The sequence below is a fragment of the Eptatretus burgeri genome, chromosome 1 (assembly GCF_056783735.1).
Source record: "Eptatretus burgeri isolate ZD-2024b chromosome 1, Ebu_testis_v1, whole genome shotgun sequence".
NCBI lineage: Eukaryota > Metazoa > Chordata > Myxini > Myxiniformes > Myxinidae > Eptatretus > Eptatretus burgeri.
Genome location: NC_140961.1, coordinates 127163862 through 127183693, shown reverse-complemented (window position 1 = coordinate 127183693; position 19832 = coordinate 127163862). Strand labels below are relative to the sequence as shown.

Here is a 19832-nt window from a genome sequence, read left to right as displayed (position 1 = left end):
ACCTTCAATTACACCTTCTCACCGCTGTCAAGAGAAATTTGACTCGTAATTTTAACACATGCACACATGGATTTATTATTCATGTATATGCATATATATATATATATATATATATATATATATATATATATATATATATATATATATATATATATATATATATATATATATATATACTTTTATTAATTTTTTATTTTGTAAAATCCAAGGTTTAGAATGACATGATTTATCAACTTTTGTTCACTTTATATGTTACCCCATTCAGGAATTTAACTGAGGGTTTAAAAGAGTATATATTAACTATTTCTTTCTCTTTTTTTGCCCATTTAGATGAGATAAAAATGTGGAAAATTTTGCCAGTTTGTCATTATTGGCGAGAAATATTTCTGCTGATCAGTGTAGTACCAGAACTCATTTTCTGTTTATCTTGGGCGTTGATGAACCAGCCACGAGTCAACGTTAACATGGATGTGCGAGATGGAGTCATTGTGTTGGAATGTACTGGGGCCTCATTGGTCTGGATCATCTGTTCAATCACCTACCCAGGCATACTTGCTTTTGCTGCATTTGTTTTGGTCTCAAAAGCACAGACACTGAAAACAGCTTTCAATGAAACCAAGTTTCTGAGCTTCAGTTTGATATTCTACCTTCTTGTTACCTTGGCTTTCATTCCTGCCTACAGCAGCACCCAAGGGAAATTCACTGTTGCCACAGAAATGTTTGCTCTGGTTTCCATCGGTTATGGTTGCTGCGGGTGTATCTTCTTACCCAAGGGATACTTAGTTCTATTCAAAGCTCATGTCCTTTGTACTTCCTGAATATTTTGTGTCGTTTCGATACTTGGAATGCATGTTGTCGTTAAGTGTAATTATAACAGATTATAATGCATCCTCAAAGGGACCTGATGTGATGATTTGTTTAATTTATTGTAATTCTTGCTGCGTTAAGTTTTTTGTTCTTCATAATATTGAGAACAGATTAATTGTTGGATGATGAGAAAGCAATGAAGTGCAATCACATTAGAAAAGAAGTGCAGGAGAAGTGGATGACAGCAGGAGAGGAGGAGTGCCCGAGAGTGATGGAGAGGCAAAGAAGAAGGAAGGGAGGAGGAGGAGAGGAGAAGCGAGCAACATATTTTCCTGAATGTCGAGTATTACCAGTGGAAGGGAATTTCTTATTCGATTATTACATTTCACTCCATATGTATTTCAAGTTTCAAAAATGATTTCTGTCAAATAAGGTTCAATACAACTGATCACAGCCAATAAAACTGTGTAAAACGATTAACATAAATGTTGGTTGAGATTGAGATTAATACATTCTATAGGATCACTCTTCATGGTGGAAATTTATTCAAAGTAAAAAAAAAAATCTTAGATGCATGCAATCTCATTTATTATTTCACAGATGTATCAAAATTATACGATGGTTCCACAAACACATGAGGCAGATGTTCTTCCCCTCTTTAATTTTGATGGCATGCATCAAAATGAGTCTCAGTTGGAGTGCAAGTATTTTGCTGATCATGTTGGTAATGGTACCAAGGGTAGAAAACATCATGGTTTGGGACTAGGGATGAACTGAGATGGGAAGGAACAGGTGTCTTGAAGACTTGGATGGAAGAATGAGATTGAAGATGACATGGAAGTTGATTCCACAGGTGGGATAAAAGAGGAAGAAATGAGTGCAGGTGAACAGTGATTCTGGATTTTTGGAGTTTCACCAGAAGGGGATTGATGGTGGACCACGTTCACCCTGAGGAAAACTAGGGGGTTGGGAGTGGGGGGAACAAATGACAGAAAGAGCAGAAGGTGCAAAACCAGAAAGGAGACGGAAGAAGACAGTAAATCCACCAAACTGTTTGCAATGAAAAGTGATCGGTCCATAGATGCAACTTCACTCTGGTTGATTCCAATAATATTGAAGGCCTTGGTCTCTACGGAATTAATATGAGCATGGTGTGAGGCTTCTTGTGGTGTTTGAGCTTGTATCCAGCTTGTTCATCTCCGATGTTGTCCCTTCCTTCCCCCTCCCCAACGTGCTCAAACTCTTTTCCTTGCCCATTCTTCTGACAAGTTTTCCTCCTCATTGTATCCTTCTCCCCTAATGTTGGTGTCTTTCCCTGCTTTCCACTGTGTTTTCTCTTCTTTCTGTTCTGTTCTCTTCCAACCGTGACATGAGCATTTACTTTAACCTGTCAACCGAAACTCTCATACCCACAGTCCACTGGACTTTATCTTTCTCACCACAGAAAGTTGAGAAACTTGCACCCAGCCAAGATCTTGCTTCTGTGATGGGCTCAGATGGGAACTCACTGTGCTCTAGGGAACTTTCAACACTATAAAAATTGTTTTATATTGTTCCCGAGATCTATGCCTCCTCACAATTTTTTCTCAGAGATCGATGGACAGTTTCTTGGAATTCATGGTTGAGTTTCTGCTGACATACACTGTCAACTGTGGGACCTTGTATAGAAAGGTGTGCTTCTTTCTAAATCATGTCCAATCAATTGAATTCACCAAAGGTGGACTCCAATCAAGTTGTCGAGACATCTCAAGGGTGATCAAAGGAAATCGAATGCACCTGAACTCAATTTTGGGGTGTTATCACAAAGGGGTTGAATACTTATTGACGTAAGACATTTCAGCTTTTCATTTTTAATTAATTTGTAAAAAAAGTTCTCAAAACATGTTTTCACGTTGTCATTGTGGGGTATTATTTGTCGACTGGTGACAAAAATATTAAATTTAATCCATTTTCAATTCAGACTGGAACACAACAAATTGTGACGAAAGTCGAGGGGTCTGAATACTTCCTGAAGGCACTGAATGTTTGGATTCTGTCCAGTCACTCAACTCTGGACCTGCTGCTGCCAGCCAATGCCAAAAGCTGTAAATCTCAAAGAGGAGGTCAGGACCCTTTCCCTGGACATACCATGTGCATCTGACAAAGTTTGGCATTCTATTTTGTTTGAAAAGTTCACTGCCTGTGCTTTCAAGGTTGCCTTCAAATCTGGCATTCTCACAATTCTTCCACTTGCACAGTTAAATTGATATGTTGCAATCAATAACACCCTCTCCTTTCCCTCCCAGGGGAAGAGTGCTCCAAGGCAGTATATTTTGTTCCTTTCCTTTATTTTGACATCTTTGATATTTGTTCCTTTCACCCTTTTTCTACTTTTCACATTTCTCTTTATTCATTACAATTCTTGCTTTTCATTTTATTTTTGTTCATTTTCCTCTCTTTTTATCTCCCTGAATTGGTTCTTTATTTATCTATTTGCCATTTTAGAGAAGAGTCGAGGAGACGCTAGTTGCCATCGATGCACTGGTGAAGAGCCACATCCACCGCGACCTCAGATGCATCCACTACAAGGCTTGTTGGTGCCTCTTGCTTTGGATGGATCAGGAGTGAGGGATTGGCTGGTGTGTCTTTGATTATGTAGAAGGCTGACAAAGTTGGCTCTAACCTTTGGAACATTTCAAGGTGTTCAACAGTTACGAGTAAATCATTTAGTGGCTGCGGTATTGTGACTGTGTTTTTGAATAAATCAATGGCAGAAGTTTACGAGGCCAAAAGCACTCAGTTTGCATTGAGATGATTGTAATGGAAATCCCGAATAATCAGCACCTTCTCCTCGAGCGGACGGATGCTTGAGAGGTTAACACAGTGGCCGAGGAAATTCACCTCTGGAATGCTGAGTATGCATCTTGTGGGATTGATGATGATGCCGAAGTCCTGCAAATGGGTGAAGAGAAGATTTCGGTATTCCTGATGTTTTCCTGTGATTGCGTTGGTCATCAGCATATCATCTTTATACACGTAGCAGACATGTAATCCACAGAGCACCTGAACGATAAAATGTTGAAAGGTTTGGGCAGCATTGCGTAGACCCAAAAGCGTGTAGACTGCTGTTTCGGGATGCATCTGGATCCATGGGAATGTGATGGTACACACAAACGAGGTCTACCTACGAGAAGATTGCAGTGCCATGGAATGTCATGATAAATCCTGAATGTGTGGAATGAGGTGACGTTCTGGAACAGTCACATTGTTTATGGACCTGTAATCCCTGTAATGACACCAATCCCCAGGTGTCTTTTGGGGTACCACATGCAGTGGTGAAGCCCAACTGCTGGATGATGATCCAATGATTCCACGTTGTAACATGCATTCAAACTTGTGGTGGGAAGCACAATTTATCAGGTGCTGGTTGGTGAGGAGATCATGAAAATCGGAGGTCCCGTAGTCTCGATATGAGGTGTGATCTTTTTAAAAATTGTTGTATACTTTTTTTTTAAGCACACCAGAAGAGTCGTTAACAGACTCGGTGCTTCTCATAAACCAAATACATCTTTGACCCAAAGGCTTACGAGTTCATGCCTTCCCTTGCAGCATAGGTTCATCAGTCGTGGTTCAACGAGAGTCGTAGAATTGGAATTTGAAGATAACCCACTGAACCCGGAAGAAAGAATGAGTTTGCTTTAAAACAGGCAAGTCAGAATGCTTAGTGTTGAAATCAAAAAACTTAAATTGTAGGTTATCAATTTTCTTGAATTCCTGGACGTTGTCATCCCTTTGACCAGCAATCTGTTTTGGTGTTGCGAGTGTTTCAACTTGGAAGACTCGAGAGATGAATCGGCCACGGAAGCATCTTGGACTTGGTCGCCGAAAACGTTGAATATGTCGGAAAGGCATTCTCCACCAGACAACTGGCCTTCTTTGCCAACCTCCTCGCGAGAGGAAGCAACACCATCAGTAGAAGAAATGTTTAGATTGGAAGCGTAAAAGCAGCAAAAAAAACTTGTTCCTTACACAAAAATTAGCCATAGTCGAAGCCCTTAGTGATTATCTATGTGTCATTATGGTTAGGGGCAGCATTAGATTGATTAATAATGACTAACTGGTCAAAAGTCCAGCCGTTCACCCCAATCCCTCCTATCTGGGTTGTGATTGGATTCCACTTGATCTTGCCAAATGGTCGAGCCCCGCTCCAAACCGTAACTCTGATTCTTATCTCCAGTATTACTTTACACCAGTGTTTCTCAACCTATTTTGTCCCATGCCCCACTTTGATTTTCAAAAAAATCGTATGCCCCACCATGATCGGAGACACTACAGTATATACTACATATGTATTCAAAAGGCTTCATTAAAACTTTATTGCAAATTTTATTCAATTGCTACTCACTTCAATGGGAGCCTTGCCCTTGACGCTGGCTTCAGATTTGTTTGATTCGAGGAACCAATTTTGTCCGTTTCAGCATTGTCACCACATTTCGTGATTTCCAGTCGATTTCTCTTCGCCTGCAGCAAATTGGACACAACACTAAATCCACATTCGACTAAATAAGATGATGGAAAATTTATCAATACTTCCCTTGCCAAAGTAGTCGAGTTTGGGTATTTCTTTTCGCTCTCCTCAGACAGCCACATCATGGTTCCTTTGATCTTGAAAAGGGTTTTGAATCCTCATGCCCCACCAAAATATTGCCACGCCCCACCTTGAGAAACACTGCTTTGCAGAGTTATCATTTGGACCCCGATTTTTCCTGCGAAATGTCGCCTCCTCAAGGTAGAGATGGGTATTTACTCGTAATAATCCAGCAGATAGTGATGAGGATTTTAACGGAGCTTTACTAATGATCGCCATTTTACTCGAGTTTGTTTTCCAGAGAGAAAGGGGACTTGGGGGAACAGAGCATTGCCAAGGATTGTTAAGGTTCGAGTATCCAGTTGTTATGAGAGAGAGATTCACAATCTGTTACCATTGTTAATCGGAGCACACTTTGAAATATGTAAGAATGTAAAAGCAGCAACATTATATTGTCAAAAGTCTAATAATAGGCTCGTTGTTGAAAATCTGTTTTTCCTTGTTGAGGCTCGGATGAGAGCTAACAAACACCATGCACAGCAAGGGGGGGCAGGAGACAAGCGGGGTCCGAGAGGGAAGGACAAAACAGTGGGGAAAAGAGACATTAGGAGATCTGTGGAAGGGAGAGGGATGGGGCGGGGAACACGGGGTATACAAGATGGACATTACAGGGACTTTCAGGAAGGAAAGCAGAGAATTTGAAGGAGGTGGGCTTGGGTGGATTATCGGGGGTAGAAAAGATCGCCGTTTGTGTGGGGGGGAAAAAAGAGATGGTGGTTAAAAGGCGTTTTGAAGATCTGGAGGGAAGAATGGGATTGAAGAGAGTCTGGGAATTTATTCCAAAGGCTTGAAAAAAGCGGAAAAAATGGTGAGCAGTGATTCTTGATTTTGGTAGTTTTACCAGAAGGGGATTATTGAGGGACCTTGAGCGACCTGCGGAAATATGGTGGGGACATATCGCTGATAGAGCGGGGGGGGGGGGTGGGTGGGAAGACCAGAGAGGAGAGTGTAGAAAACAGAAAGACGACCAACCTGCCTGCGGTGAGAGAGTGAGAGGCCCAAAGACTCGGCCTCATTGAGGGAAATACCCTTGATCCTAAATGCCTTGGTTTCCACAGCGTGAAGCCGAGAAAGGTGGGAGGCAGGAGCACCATCCCAGAGGGAGAGCAGTACTCCATCAGGCTGCGGACGAAAGCTTTGTATGTGGTCAGTCGCTCAGGTGGGCTGAGGAAGGACTTTGCACGATGGAGGATTCCCAGTCGGCGACTGGCTTTGGAGGCCAGCTTGGAAATGTGGCAATTCCATTAAAGATCATGGCAGATCGTGAGACCCAGAAGCTTGAATGAAAGAACTTCTTCCAGAGGATTGTTGAGAAAGTAGATGTGTTTGGGGGCGGGGGGGGGGGTTCGAAATGGTCCTTTCGAAGAGACATCGTGAAAGTGTGAGATTTTTCAGGATTGAATGACATGTTCCATGTGTTGGATGAGTTTGTGATTTTACCCAGATCTGCAAAGAGTGAAGAAGCTATGGCTTGCCATTCTGAAGCATAATAGATGGTACGACATAGGGTGGAGTCATGAACAAAGAGATAAAGAGGATTTTTCAGAGTCGGAGAGATCATTTATGAAATCTAGAAAGAGAACAGGTCCCAGAACGTACCTTGAGGAACTCCAGTCTGGACAAGAAGAGGGGATGAAAGAACTCCATTTAGGGCCACACGTTGGCTGCGACAGGAGAAGAAGTCTGCGAGCCATGAGAGGAGATGGCCTTGGATACCACAGGAAGATAGTTTGGTGAGAAGGGCAGGGTGCCGGACCGTGTCAATAGCATGCGATATGTCAAGGGATATGGCTCTGATTTCATGTCCGGCATTGAGGACCTCCATCCATTGTTGGGAGAGCAGAAGAAGCATATCCAGGGTAGAGTGATCTGTTCTGAAACCAAACTGATGATCGGAAATCAAGCCATTGGAGAAGAGGAAGGATTTAATGTCTGAAGCGATGATGGATTCCATAACTTTGCTCGAGTATAAACCCTCGTGATTCTGTCGTGGTGAACAAATCTGTCACCTGCTTAGCCCCGACAGTCCCCTGTGTGCATTAATCTCCAAGTATCACGTGTTCCCCTCCAAGAGGAACTATTTGGTTATCCATCCACGTCGGGCCCAAACCCCCCCCACCCCCTCCCTCTACGACAGTTGAGCATCGAAATATTATTCCTGTTTTGAGGAATGGATATCGTCCAGACTAAATAAGTGCCAAAATCTCTTGTGAAATCTGATAATATAAAGAAATAATGAGTCTTATAACTAAGACGATATACCTGTTTACTCTAAGCAAGCAAGGCATTAAGAAAAATGAATTAAGAAAGAGAACACACACAAGAAAATGTGACATTTCCAAAGCATTAAACTTATCTTTTTCTACTGTTTGGAGAAATATTTTTAGGGAACAAAAAATTAAGGAATGTGCCAAAATTAACCAGCATCATTGAGCTGTATGATTTAATGCATTCACTGCTCGACCCTGTCCCCCAGAAGGCCTGCCTCTCCATCACATCTGCCAGATCTGTGTCTGCATTTCCAGAGTTTATTCAAGGCACTGCACAGGGAATCAAAGTAAATTTGGTGTAAAACGGACTTAAAAAATAAAAAGTTATCACGTTTGCAGAGACACCAAACTCATGCACCACGTGACGGGTGCACAGACGAGCAGGCAAAATGGCGGATTTTCTGCAATGTTTATTTCACGTGCGATTGAACTTTGTCCATAAAAGAGTTACTGCTTGATGCAGAACAATCCTGGAGACATCACAAAGTCATTATTTGAGTAAATTCATTTTATTTCATTAACTGTTGCGTACACGGTGAAGACCGGCTTTAAGGTTAAAGGGATTCGAAATGGTATGTAGTAATAGCCTGGCTAAGTGTTTCTTGTCAATCATTGAATCGGAGTACTTACATGATTGTTAAGCCACTTGCCAAGCATCCATTGTCAAGAGCGGTATCACGCGATGTCATTCAGAGCGAGTGGTTTGTGCTCCATCGCCCTGAGCGAGTCGTCAGTACTCCGTCACCCTGAGCGAGTGGTCCGTGCTCAATCACCCTGAGCGAGTGGTTTGTGCTCTGTCACCAGTCGCAAGTGGTTCGTGCTCCATTGGGATGAGCCAGTGGTTCATGCTCCCTTACCATGAGCGAGATGTCCATGCTCCGTCACCCTGAGCCAGAGGTCCATGCTCCGTCGCCCTGAGCAAGTGGTTCATGCTCCGTCACCGTGAGTGAGTGGTTCATGCTCCGTCGCTCTGAGCAAGCGGTTCATGCGCTGTCGCCCTGTGTGAGTGGTTCGTGCTCCATTGCCCTGAGCAAATGGTTCATGCTCCATTGCCCTGTGCGAGTGGTTCATGCTCCGTCACCCTGTGCGAGTGGTTCATCCTCCGTGGCCGTGTGCAAGTGGTTCATCCTCCGTGGCCGTGTGCAAGTGGTTCATGCTCCGTCGTCCTGAGTGAGTGGTTCGTGCTCCTTTGCCCTGAGTGAGTGGTTTGTGCTCCTTTTCCCTGAACGCGTGGTTCATACTCCGTCATCCTGAGCAAGTGGTTCGTCTTCCTTTGCCCTGAGCTCGTGGTTCATGCTCCGTCACCCTGAGCAAGTGGTTCATGCTCCATCGCCCTGAGTGAGTGGTTCATGCTCCTTCGCCCTGAGTGAGTGGTTCATGCTCCTTCGCCCTGAGTGAGTGGTTCATGCTCCGTCACCCTGTGCAAGTGGTTCGTCCTCCTTCGCCCTGAGCGAGTGGTTTGTGCTCCTTCACCCTGAGCGAGTGGTTCGTCCTCCATCGCCATATGCAAGTGGTTCATGCTCCATCGTCCTGAGTAAGTGGTTTGTGCTCCATCGCCCAAAGTGAGTGGTTCATCCTCCTTCGCCCTGATAGAGTGGTTCATGCTCCATCACCCTGAGCAAATGGTTCGTCCACCTTCGCTGTGTGCAAGTGGTTCATGCTCCGTCGTCCTGAGTGAGTTGTTTGTGCACTGTCAACCGGAGTGAGTTGTCAAATAACATCCGATTTCCGTGTCATTTGCCCCATAAATGTGTGTTTCAAATTATCAAGCCCAACTTTTTTTTCCACCCATTTACAATCAGCTCATTCAGCTGTTTATTTAAGAATAATGTTTGTGAACATATCCCTGAAACGTCTTGATAAATGCGATATTGTTTTTCGGTGAAAGCCACTCAACATTTCTGGGGTGTGCACAGCAATTACTGTTGCTGATAATCACACTGACTGCAAACTCCCGATCCCCAAAAAATTGCCGAAATCGGCCAAACATTTGTGTGTGTGTGTGTGTGTGTGTGTGTGTGTGTGTGTGTGTGTGTGTGTGTGTGTGTGTGTGTGTGTGTGTGTGTGTGTGTGTGTGTGTGTGTGTGTGTGTGTTGTTCACGATGCACAACATATTCTCTCTGCTGACTCCCCTACCCCCACCAAACTTTCTCTTTCTCTCTCTTTGTCCCATCCTTGTTCTCCCCTCTCACAATGCAGTGCAGTACTCTCCTCTCTCTCTCGCTCTCTCTCTCTTTCGCCCCCTGCTGGCTGTTGGTGAGTCGAGTGGAGTGTCATGGCGGCTGTGTGGTCTTGGTGAGCTGTGATCTGCCCTTTTTTCACCTTCCTATCCCCTTTCACATCGTTTTTCACCTCCCTTCCTTTGTTTCCTTCTACGCATCGTTATTTGTGCTCCCACCCTCCCCTCTTCCCTCCCCTCTTTTTTAGACCTCGTGCTCCGGCCTTCCCTCGCACCGTCGTCACCCCACCCCACCCCGCCCATCTGTCCTTGTTATTTCACGGTTTGGCCTTCGGTTCATCTCTTCCCCTCCCCATCCCCTTGTTTTCTCCTCGCATACCTTTTCCCCGAGATAGAGAGAGAAAGAGCCCACAGCTTCTTGTAGATAGCTTTTAGTTGGCGGCCCATCCCGGCCCTTCAACTGATCGTTTTTTTTCCTCACTGTCGCTGTGTTTATTTCCTTTGGAAACCTGTCTCGGCTCGTATTTAATTACTTACTGCACGAGAGCAATCGCCCCACCTCCCCCCTCCGAAACATGACTTCTTATTCCCGTTATTTGGCATTTGAAGCATTAACAAGAAAACATGGCGTCGTCTGTGTCGCACCCGACGACTTAAGCATCTAGGATCTCGTTATCGCTACGGGAAACATAGTCGGCACTGAAAAAGTTCGTGCAGCCTCGCGAATGAACAAACGTGTGGTAATCTTCGTGTCTGAGACAGAACTGGTTCACGAAATCGTATCGACCGGACTATCAACAGATGACGGACATTTCGTGCTCGTCTCCCCTCTGGACACACCGGCCGTGAAGGTCATGATCTCGAACGCTCCCCCTTTCCTGAAAAATCAGACACTGATCTCCGAATTATCTCGTAATGGATCTGTGGTTTCTCAGATCACCATGTTACGTTTACGAAGCCAGGACGATCGGATGAAGCATGTGATGTCTTTTCGGAGACAAGCTCATGTGGTGCTTCCTCCCTCTAACGCTGAAAGAACCTTGAACATCGTTTTAAAACTCAAAATTGAAAATCATGATTACCAGGTCTAGGTAACCACTGACACCCTGAAATGTTTCGAATGTGGTAATTTCGGACACTTGAAACGATCTTGCCCAAAGTCAACCTCGTCAAACGATGAAACAAACCTCGTCAACAAGAATACTTCTTCTTCTTCTTCTTCTTCTTCTTCTTCTTCTTCACCTTCACCTTCACCTTCACCTTCACCTTCACCTTCACCTTCACCTTCACCTTCACCTCCACCTCCACCTCCACCTCCACCTCCACCTCCACCTCCACCTCCACCTCCACCTCCACCTCCACCTCCACCTCCACCTCCACGTCCACCTCCACCTCCACCTCCACCTCCACCTCCACCTCCCGTGTCTGGTTACAACCCCCAGTCCTCTCAGTCCGATAGTCTAAACAGCAAAACGAATGTTTGGGATGGTTTCACCATCGTTTCATCAAGAAAGAGAAAGACTTTACCTGATGGTCGTTTAACCCAGAAGAAAGGAACATTTACAAACGAGGAATCTGTCGGTAATGTTCCTGCAGTTGTGACTGACGTCACTCTACAAGGCCTACCCGGAATGGACCCAGACCCCGGTACCAACGAACAACAAGTTCAGCCTACTTGCCGGTGAGAACAGAGACTCCTCCCTTACAGAGACCACTTGACCTGTTATTGCAGTGAAGAAAACTGTTTCACTCGTTAAAAACTTTCCTATTGGAAAGTCCATTGAGGGTGATACACAGACCACTAGTGATGATCCTGCTGTCACTTTGGTAAATGTTAACCCTGAATCCTTGTCAGCGGGAAATAGTGAAACAAATGTTAACCCTGTTACTGCTCCCATCTCATCACGTGGTGAAGCTGGAAACGCAGGAAATGTTAAAATGGATGTTTTACGAGAGACCCCCAAAGTACTGTATACCTCCACGCCATTGGAGGTCGATAACACCGTTACGATCGAGGGAAGCGATATCGCTACATCCACTGATGGTGTTTCTGTTTCATCAACTCCCCCCGATCATTTCCATTACTTCACCAGGAGATGTTCCCACAATGGAAGAGCACATAGACGTGGTAACCAGTACAGATCCGTGTATCAATACTTACGACAGTATCGAAATGCAGGACAGTACAAGTTTGTGTGACTCGGAAACTAAAACCGACTCTGACGAATCTGACCAGGAGGTAGCAAACAGGAACAGTCAGGTGGAAACGGTGGAGAAGCTCACCAGTCAAAGTCCTTCCCCCTCTGAACAAATAAGACTCTTCTTGCAAAATACATATAGGAAACGCAATATAAACCTGACGGAATACTTTCCAGATCTACCGTCCTTCCTTGAGTGTGCTCAGGCTATCGTACGTAAGCCTGACTTATTCGTTTTCCACCAGACACACTGTCACCGCTTAAAAAAAACTGATTGCCAAGGCGAAAAGGGATCCTAATCAATTATCCCGCTTCTGATCTTATTCTTAGGAACTATCATTTTCCTCATGGCCAGTTTCAAGATTGGAACAATAAATGTTAATGGTGGTGGGAGTCCGCTCCGCAAGATCCAAATTAAACAGTTGGTAGCGGTCAACGGTCTCGACATAGCTTTGTTACAAGAGACCCATGCTGTCCGATCTGTTCAGGCTCAGTGGCGACGATTTATGGACAAGGAATGTTTCTTCAGTAACAACTCCACGTCGAAGGCAGACATCATGTTTGTCTTAGGGAAACATTTCCATCCGTCCTGCCTTAAATTTGTGAGTATTATTGATGGACACCTTGCCTCCATGACCTTCTCTATCAATCAGATCAAGTTCACAATTCTCAATGTGTATGCTCCAAGCAAAAATGACGAGCAGGTCTTCTTTTTTGCTGAACTGAGAAAATTCCTGCAAACACTGGATTTGCAGACTTGTCTAATTATTGGTGGCGATTTTAACTGTGCTGTTAATGCTTCATTTGATCGGAATGGGCCGGAACCCCAACCATGTACCGCAAAACTTTTTGCAAACATCATTACGAAACATAATCTTCATGATATTTGGCGCGTGCAGCACCCTTCTGATCAGTCTTACTCATGGTGTCGTTGTTTAAACAACCACATCTCACTTGCGAGGCTTGATCACATCTATGTCAATTCTCATTTATTACATGGAGTTTATAAATCCGATATCGTGCCTTCTGGTTTCTCTGACCATTCCCTAGCTCGAGTCTTTATTCAACTCTCTAAACCATGTCCAGGGAGCTCTCACTGGAAATTCAATAACAGTTTACGAGAAAACCTCAACTTCATTCAGGCCTTTGAATCCCTCTGGACGGCTCTCCGAGAACAGAAGCTTAGCTGTTCCGTTAACCCGTTGACATGGTGGGATTTAGTGAAAACACAAATTAAAGGGTTCTGTCAACAGTATCGTTTTTTCTCAGCAAGGGCTAACCATGAAGTTAAGAAATTATTTCAGATAGAGATTTTACAACTCCAACGGGTCATCGGACAAAATAATAGCAACATGCAAAAACCAAAACTGAGAAACAGTCCTTATTAAAGGAAATAACCAAGAGGAATGCACGTGGTGCCTTAGTTCAGATGAGGGTGCGACACCTGAATGAGGCAGACGTACCAACCAAGTACTTCTTTTCCTTAGAGAAACGTCCTCCCAGTAAACAGCTTTCTCAGCTGCGATTTGAAGATTCATCCATTACCTTTACACAATCAGAAATCAAACTTTTCGTGAAGGAATACTTTTCGAAAATATATTCAATGGAACAAATAAATCCTGTCAGTGTCGCCTCTATCTCCGTAGGCCTGTCAGTGTTGTGTGAAGATGGGCGTTCCCAACTGGAAAGACCCATCACCTTGGATGAACTTGGCACTGCCCTGCATGGCCTTGCCATTGGGAGAGCACCTGGATTGGATGGACTTACAACCGAATTTTACAAGAAGTTTTGGCACTTATTGGGTCCAGAACTCATTAACACCTTGAACGCAAGCTGCCAGCTTGGAGAGCAACCTCAGAGTTGCCGACGAGCTCTTCTTACCCTCATCCCCAAAAAGGAAGACATGCTGAGTATTGAAAATTGGCATCCTATCTCCCTGTTATGTACAGACTATAATATATTTTCAAAAGCCCTGGCATCGCGACTTACTCCTTATTCATCCTCGTTGTTGAAAGAAGATCAATGTTACTGTGTCCCAAAACGTTCCATTTATGACAACATCTCCCTTGTGAGTAACATCATTGAACTGTGCAAGGAAAACCCTAAAGATTTAGGACTTCTTCTCCTTGATCAGGAGAAAGCCTCGGACCGTGTTGACCATCGGTACCTTTTCGAAGTACTTGAGCAGTTTGGACTTGGTTCAACCTTCATCTCTTCTATTAAAATACTACACAATAATATTTATCGTGTGCTTAAGATAAACAATGAACTTGTTGCACCTTTGTCTATTAACAAGGGAATTAGACAAGGTTGCCCTCTTTCCGCGTTGCTTTATGCTCTCTCCATTGAACCCCTACTGGTTTCTTTGCGCTGTCGACTAACAGGGGTTAGTTTGTCCCAGCTTGAACGGCCCATTAAGGTACTGGCATACGCCGATGACGTATGTGTATTCGTACAAGATATCAATAACGTTAACATCGTTCTTTATTCTTTGTCCTTATTTGAAAAGGCTTCTTCAGCCAAAGTAAATTGGAACAACACGAGCGCCCTTTGGCTCAGTCCGTTGTGCTATTTGGTGCCAAGACTTCCTGCTCCACTGTCATGGGCCAATGATGGTGTGAAATACCTTGGAGTGTTCTTAGGTAACTTGCTGAAACCCCGTCACAGACGGATTCCGTTCATTCAACCACCCTCAGCAGCTCACCCACACTTGAGGGACATCGACTGGACAGGGTGTGCTTGCCCCCGCCGACTCATCCCCCACCCCTGCCCCATTCAATTTGCTTACGCGGCCCCGCCTCTCCACTCCCCGCCCCCCGTCTCTTGATTCCCCACCCACTTGCCCCCGGGCCCCCACCCCCTGTCCACCCCCTCACACTCAACTCTGCCGAATTCAACCCAGCCCCCGCCCCATTTTCCCCTGTCTCCTGCTTTCAATTTGCTTACCTTCGCCCAAAAATTTGCTTACCTTGCCCCCCGCCTCTTCACTCCCTGCCCCCGTCTCTTCATCCCCTGCCCCCATCTCTTCATCCCCCGCCCCCGTCTCTTCATCCCCCACCCCCGTCTCTTCATCCCCCGCCCCCGCCTCTTCACTCCTCGCCCCCGCCTCTTCACTCCTCGCCCCCACCTCTTCACTCCTCGCCCCCATCTCAACGAAAAGTGTTTATTCTGCTTCAGAGTTGAAGGTTGACTATTGCCACTATGTGCGATGCACTTTTACAGGTACGAAGTCTCTTTCAGTCCAGGTCACAGTACTGAGAAAAACGTGACGCGACCGCTCAGAGGAGCACAACATTGGTCCTTCAGTAGTAATATATAGAAGATAGATAGATAGAAGATACAGTAGACGCTGCTTTATAAATCCACTGTTATAAAATCCAGCCGCTGATTGTGACCAAAATGAGTTGGAACGGAATTTTACATCGAGAAATCCGCCGTTTAATAAATCCACCTGCTTGGCATGTGCGCGGTCTCAACCTTAGCTTGATGTAGTATGCGCTGCCGCAGAGTGAAAAAAAACAACAACAACAGCAACTGGTGATGGACTTCGAATCCCGCCGCTACTCGAATCCCTCCGACCCCGAATCGCTCCGACCCCGAATCCCTCCGACCCCGAATCCCAATAGCCAAGGGAAGAAAGTGACGACGAACCCGAGCCGATGCCAACAGCGGCAGAGATGCGGACGGCACTCGCCAAATTGGACAGGGGATTCAGCTCTCAGGTTTTGCCCATCCCGATTTCCCCACGTGACGGATTCAATAAAGGAACATTTGCGCAAAACCTTCCCTCCCAAGCAAGCGACCTTGGAGAGATTCTTTTGAACAATCCCCTTGTCACCGTTTGATAAACAATGTTTTTGTTGCATAAAGCAGTGTTTAACGACATTCGCTTTTTGTCTTATCTATCCATAGGTGGCTGAAAATAGGTCTCCGCTTAATAAATCCAGCCGGTTAATAAATCCAAACGGCGTGGTCCCATGGTGGATTTATAAAGCGGCGTCTACTGTACAATGTTTCTTGTTACATTTTTTGTGTCAAATTCACATTCTGAGGTCGTCACCATGTGCAGAAGAGGATTTTACATTGCAGACACTGTTTTCGAGGAGTGGAATTAGTAATTACACCTCTCAGGAGTAACGTTCTGACGAAGGACGTAATGGCGTCAGTCAATAACCGATGATGTCATGACGTCCTGACGCCTCTCAGCGGTGACATCACACGTCGCCATGCAAACGAATGTAAAACGAAAAGTGTTTATTCTGCTTCAGAGTTGAAGTTTGACAATTGCCACGATGTGCGATGCACTCTTACAGGTACCATGTTTCTTTCAGTCCAGTTGACAGTATCGAGAAAAACGTGACACGACCGCGAGGAGCACAAAATTGGTCCTTCAGTATTAATATATAGATAATACCACAGTAGCAAAAAATTGGGCTGGTCTGCTTGAGTTTGTTGAGGGTAAACTGCAAAAATGGAAAGGTCTGATCACACAACTGTCATATCGTGGAAGGGTCTTGGCCATCAACACACTGGTGGCCTCCACCTTATGGCACAGGTTCTTCGTGCTGCATCCTCCAGCGGCGTTGCTTCAACAGCTCCAGAAGTGCTTCGTGTCCTTTTTCTGGGACGGAAAACACTGGCTGCGACCTGGGGTCCTCAGTTTACCACTGACCGATGGAGAACAAGGCCTGGTCGACATAAAAAGCCGGCTAATGGCCTTTCGACTCTCGGTTGCTTTTCGCATGCTATTCACGCAACCCTCTGCACCATGGGTCAACGTCGCTCATCACCTTTTGCAACAGGCAGGGAGGCTAGGCTATGACCACTCTCTTTTCCTGATGGACCTTTCCAAAATCGACACATCCCCCCTCTCTGGTTTCTATCAGAGCATACTAAATGCGTGGCAAGCTCTGACAATAACAAGAGCTACACATTCTTACATGAAACAGATGTTTCTGGAAGAACCTTTGTTCTACAACTCCCTTTTCCATGATATGCCTGCTGATAGGTGTTTTATTCAACGCTTTACCGACAAAGGCATTAAATCTGTCGCAGATCTTCTCAGCCCAAACGGCAGCTGGATCAGAGCTGATGCATTGGCAAGCCTGGTCAGTGTGCAATTCTCTCGAATTGTGGCACGCCTATTAGGTAGTGTGCTTTGAACATGCACACAGCTCGCACCTGCTTGGGAGCAAGACCACCAAAGCAATGAACAAAATGCACATCGAATACCTTCTCTCTCTACCTTTCCTGAACTCGTATGTGCTTTTTCTCTTGCCAGCTCTCTTCCTTGTGCCCCTTTTAACATCGGCTTCAATGGCCTTCCCAAACAAAAAGACCTTTATTTGGGTTGTGTAAAATTTATTTCACAACGGCAAATAGCACAGCAGAAGTTTCGATGGAGAGACCTCTTACCTTGTTCTCCCCCTTATTTTCCTAACTGGAAAGGTTTTTATCACCCTCTTGTACCACCACGACATGGTGACCTCCAATGGAGACGAGTACACTGGATCCTTCCTTCTAATCACTTGTTACACCATTTTTCAAATCTGCTTGTAGATGAATGTCCTTTTTGTAAGAGATCTGAAAACCTTTTTCACATCTATGTTGAATGCCAATAAAGGTTGTCACCTTTATTTATTTTACTTCAGAATTGTTTTGTGAGGTTTGGTCTGTTTTTTAACACTTGTGTGTTCATCTATGGAATGGATATCCCACACAAAAATTCCAATGCTGTGTTTGCCAATTTCCTGCTTGCTCAGGCAAAGATGGCAGTATATAAGTCAAGGAAAAGAAAACTTGATGGTGTTGGAGTAAATGATGAAGAAGTTTTGTTTTTGTTCCAAAACCTTGTAATAAGTTGTGTTAAATTGGATTTTGCTTTATTTTCAGTTACGGGAAGATTACCGCAGTTCGAATCAAAATGGTGTATAAAAGAAGTTATTTGCAAAGTCCGAGAGGAATGTTTATCCTTTTGTGAAATGTTTTGTATATAATCCACCCGATTCATCCTTTCCTTTCTTCAGAAATTGTTTCTTGGTTTTCCTTCTTTCTTTGAAATGAAAATGTAACTCCCATTTGGGGGCTTTCTTTTCTATTTTTATAATAAAAAGATACAAAAGTCTCTCTCTCTCTCTGTCTCTGTCTCTGTCTCTGTCTCTGTCTCTGTCTCTGTCTCTCTCTGTCTCCCCCTGCTGGTGGTTTGGTTTCCGGGTGCGGTGTCATGGCCGCCGTAGGCTCCTGCTCGGTGTTGAGAGTCCAGTGTTATTCACTCACCTGTCATTTAATATTTTCATCGTCTTTTTTGTCCTCTTCCCCCTCTTATTTCTGCTCCCACCCCTTCTTCTCGACTCGCCTTCCCCCTCCTTTCCCCATCCCCTTCCCTCTACCCCCACCCATCCTCATCCACCCTGTTTGAGTTCGTTACTCACCCCCACCCTTTTTCCCCTCGTTGTTCCTAACGGTTTGGTGTTTATATTTTTCATTCCATTACCTTTCTCCTTTGTTCTTTGGGGAGAGAGAGAGAGAGAGAGAGAGAGAGAGAGAAGAGAGAAGAGAGAAGAGAGAAGAGAGAAGAGAGAAGAGAGAAGAGAGAAGAGAGAAGAGAGAAGAGAGAAGAGAGAAGAGAGAAGAGAGAAGAGAGAAGAACCCACAGCTTGTGGTATAGGTAAGTTTCGAGCCGGTTGCCTACTTGGTTATCGAGCGCGTTGCTGTTTACCTGTATTATGGGTGTGTTTTTTGTTTCGCCGAGACACACGTCTGAGCGGTCAACAAATGACCTTTCCCCTCATTCCCTCCATCACCCCCTCCCCTTCCATTCTTTGAAATCAAAGAATGTCGACACGTTCCCACTTCGCGGCCTATGAGGCCTTGAAGAGGAAAAATGGCGTCTTGTTCATTCCTCCTAACGAGGTCAGTGTTGATGACATTGTTACTGCCATTGGTAATATGGTTGGGTTTGAAAAAGTCCGCGCAGCCTCTCACATGAATAAACGAGTCGTTGTGTTTATATCTGACGATCTTTTCGTTCATGACATCGTCTCGACGAGAATAACAACTGAAAATGGTTGTTTCATCTTAGCCTCTCCTCTCGCCACAACTAGTACCAAGAATGTACTCAGTAATGTCCCACCTTTCATCAGGAATGAAGCACTGGTAAAATAATTATCTTGATTCGGGACCGTAGGCTCTCAGATCACAATGTTACCTTTACGATGCCGGAACGAGCAGGATCGACACGTGATGTCTTTCAAGTGACAGGCGGACATTGTGCTTCCCTCATCTAACGTCGATAAAGTGCTTAATGTGGTGTTTAAATTTCGCATAGATGGACACGAGTACCAGGTGTACGCGTCGACGGAAACACTGAAATGCTTTAACTGCAATGATTTCGGCCATTTAAATCGTTTCTGCCTGAAAACTGCTTCCCAACAGCCGAGGATACTATTGCTCAGTCTAATATAGCCCCATCTGTTAGCACCGATGACCCTGTTACAGTCTCAGAGAATGGAATATCAGACCCGAATGACACAAAGGACAGTACCTCAAGTGTGTGGGATGGGTTTACAACTATTCCCTTATTTATGAAAAGAAAAACGGATAAGAACGAACAATCCACATAAACGGAAAAAGTGGTTTTGGCTCTGAGTGAAACAGCTCTGGGCTTATGTGACACACTGTCAATTACAAATTGGTATGAGTCACTCTCAAATAATGAAATGGACCCCCTGTTGGTAGATCAATGTGAAGGG

At 44.7% G+C, this 19832-nt stretch overlaps 1 protein-coding gene across 1 annotated transcript in view; it reads left to right on the top strand.

Annotated features, from left to right (window-relative positions):
• Positions 1 to 1250, top strand: part of LOC147035378 (vomeronasal type-2 receptor 116-like) — a 107513-nt gene extending 106263 nt beyond the window's left edge. The window contains exon 3 of the mRNA XM_085896527.1: positions 331 to 1250. Coding sequence (XP_085752653.1) covers positions 331 to 818 — 488 coding nt within the window. The 3' untranslated portion in view covers positions 819 to 1250. The remainder of the gene's footprint in view (positions 1 to 330) is intronic.
• The last annotated feature ends 18582 nt before the right edge of the window (positions 1251 to 19832 follow it).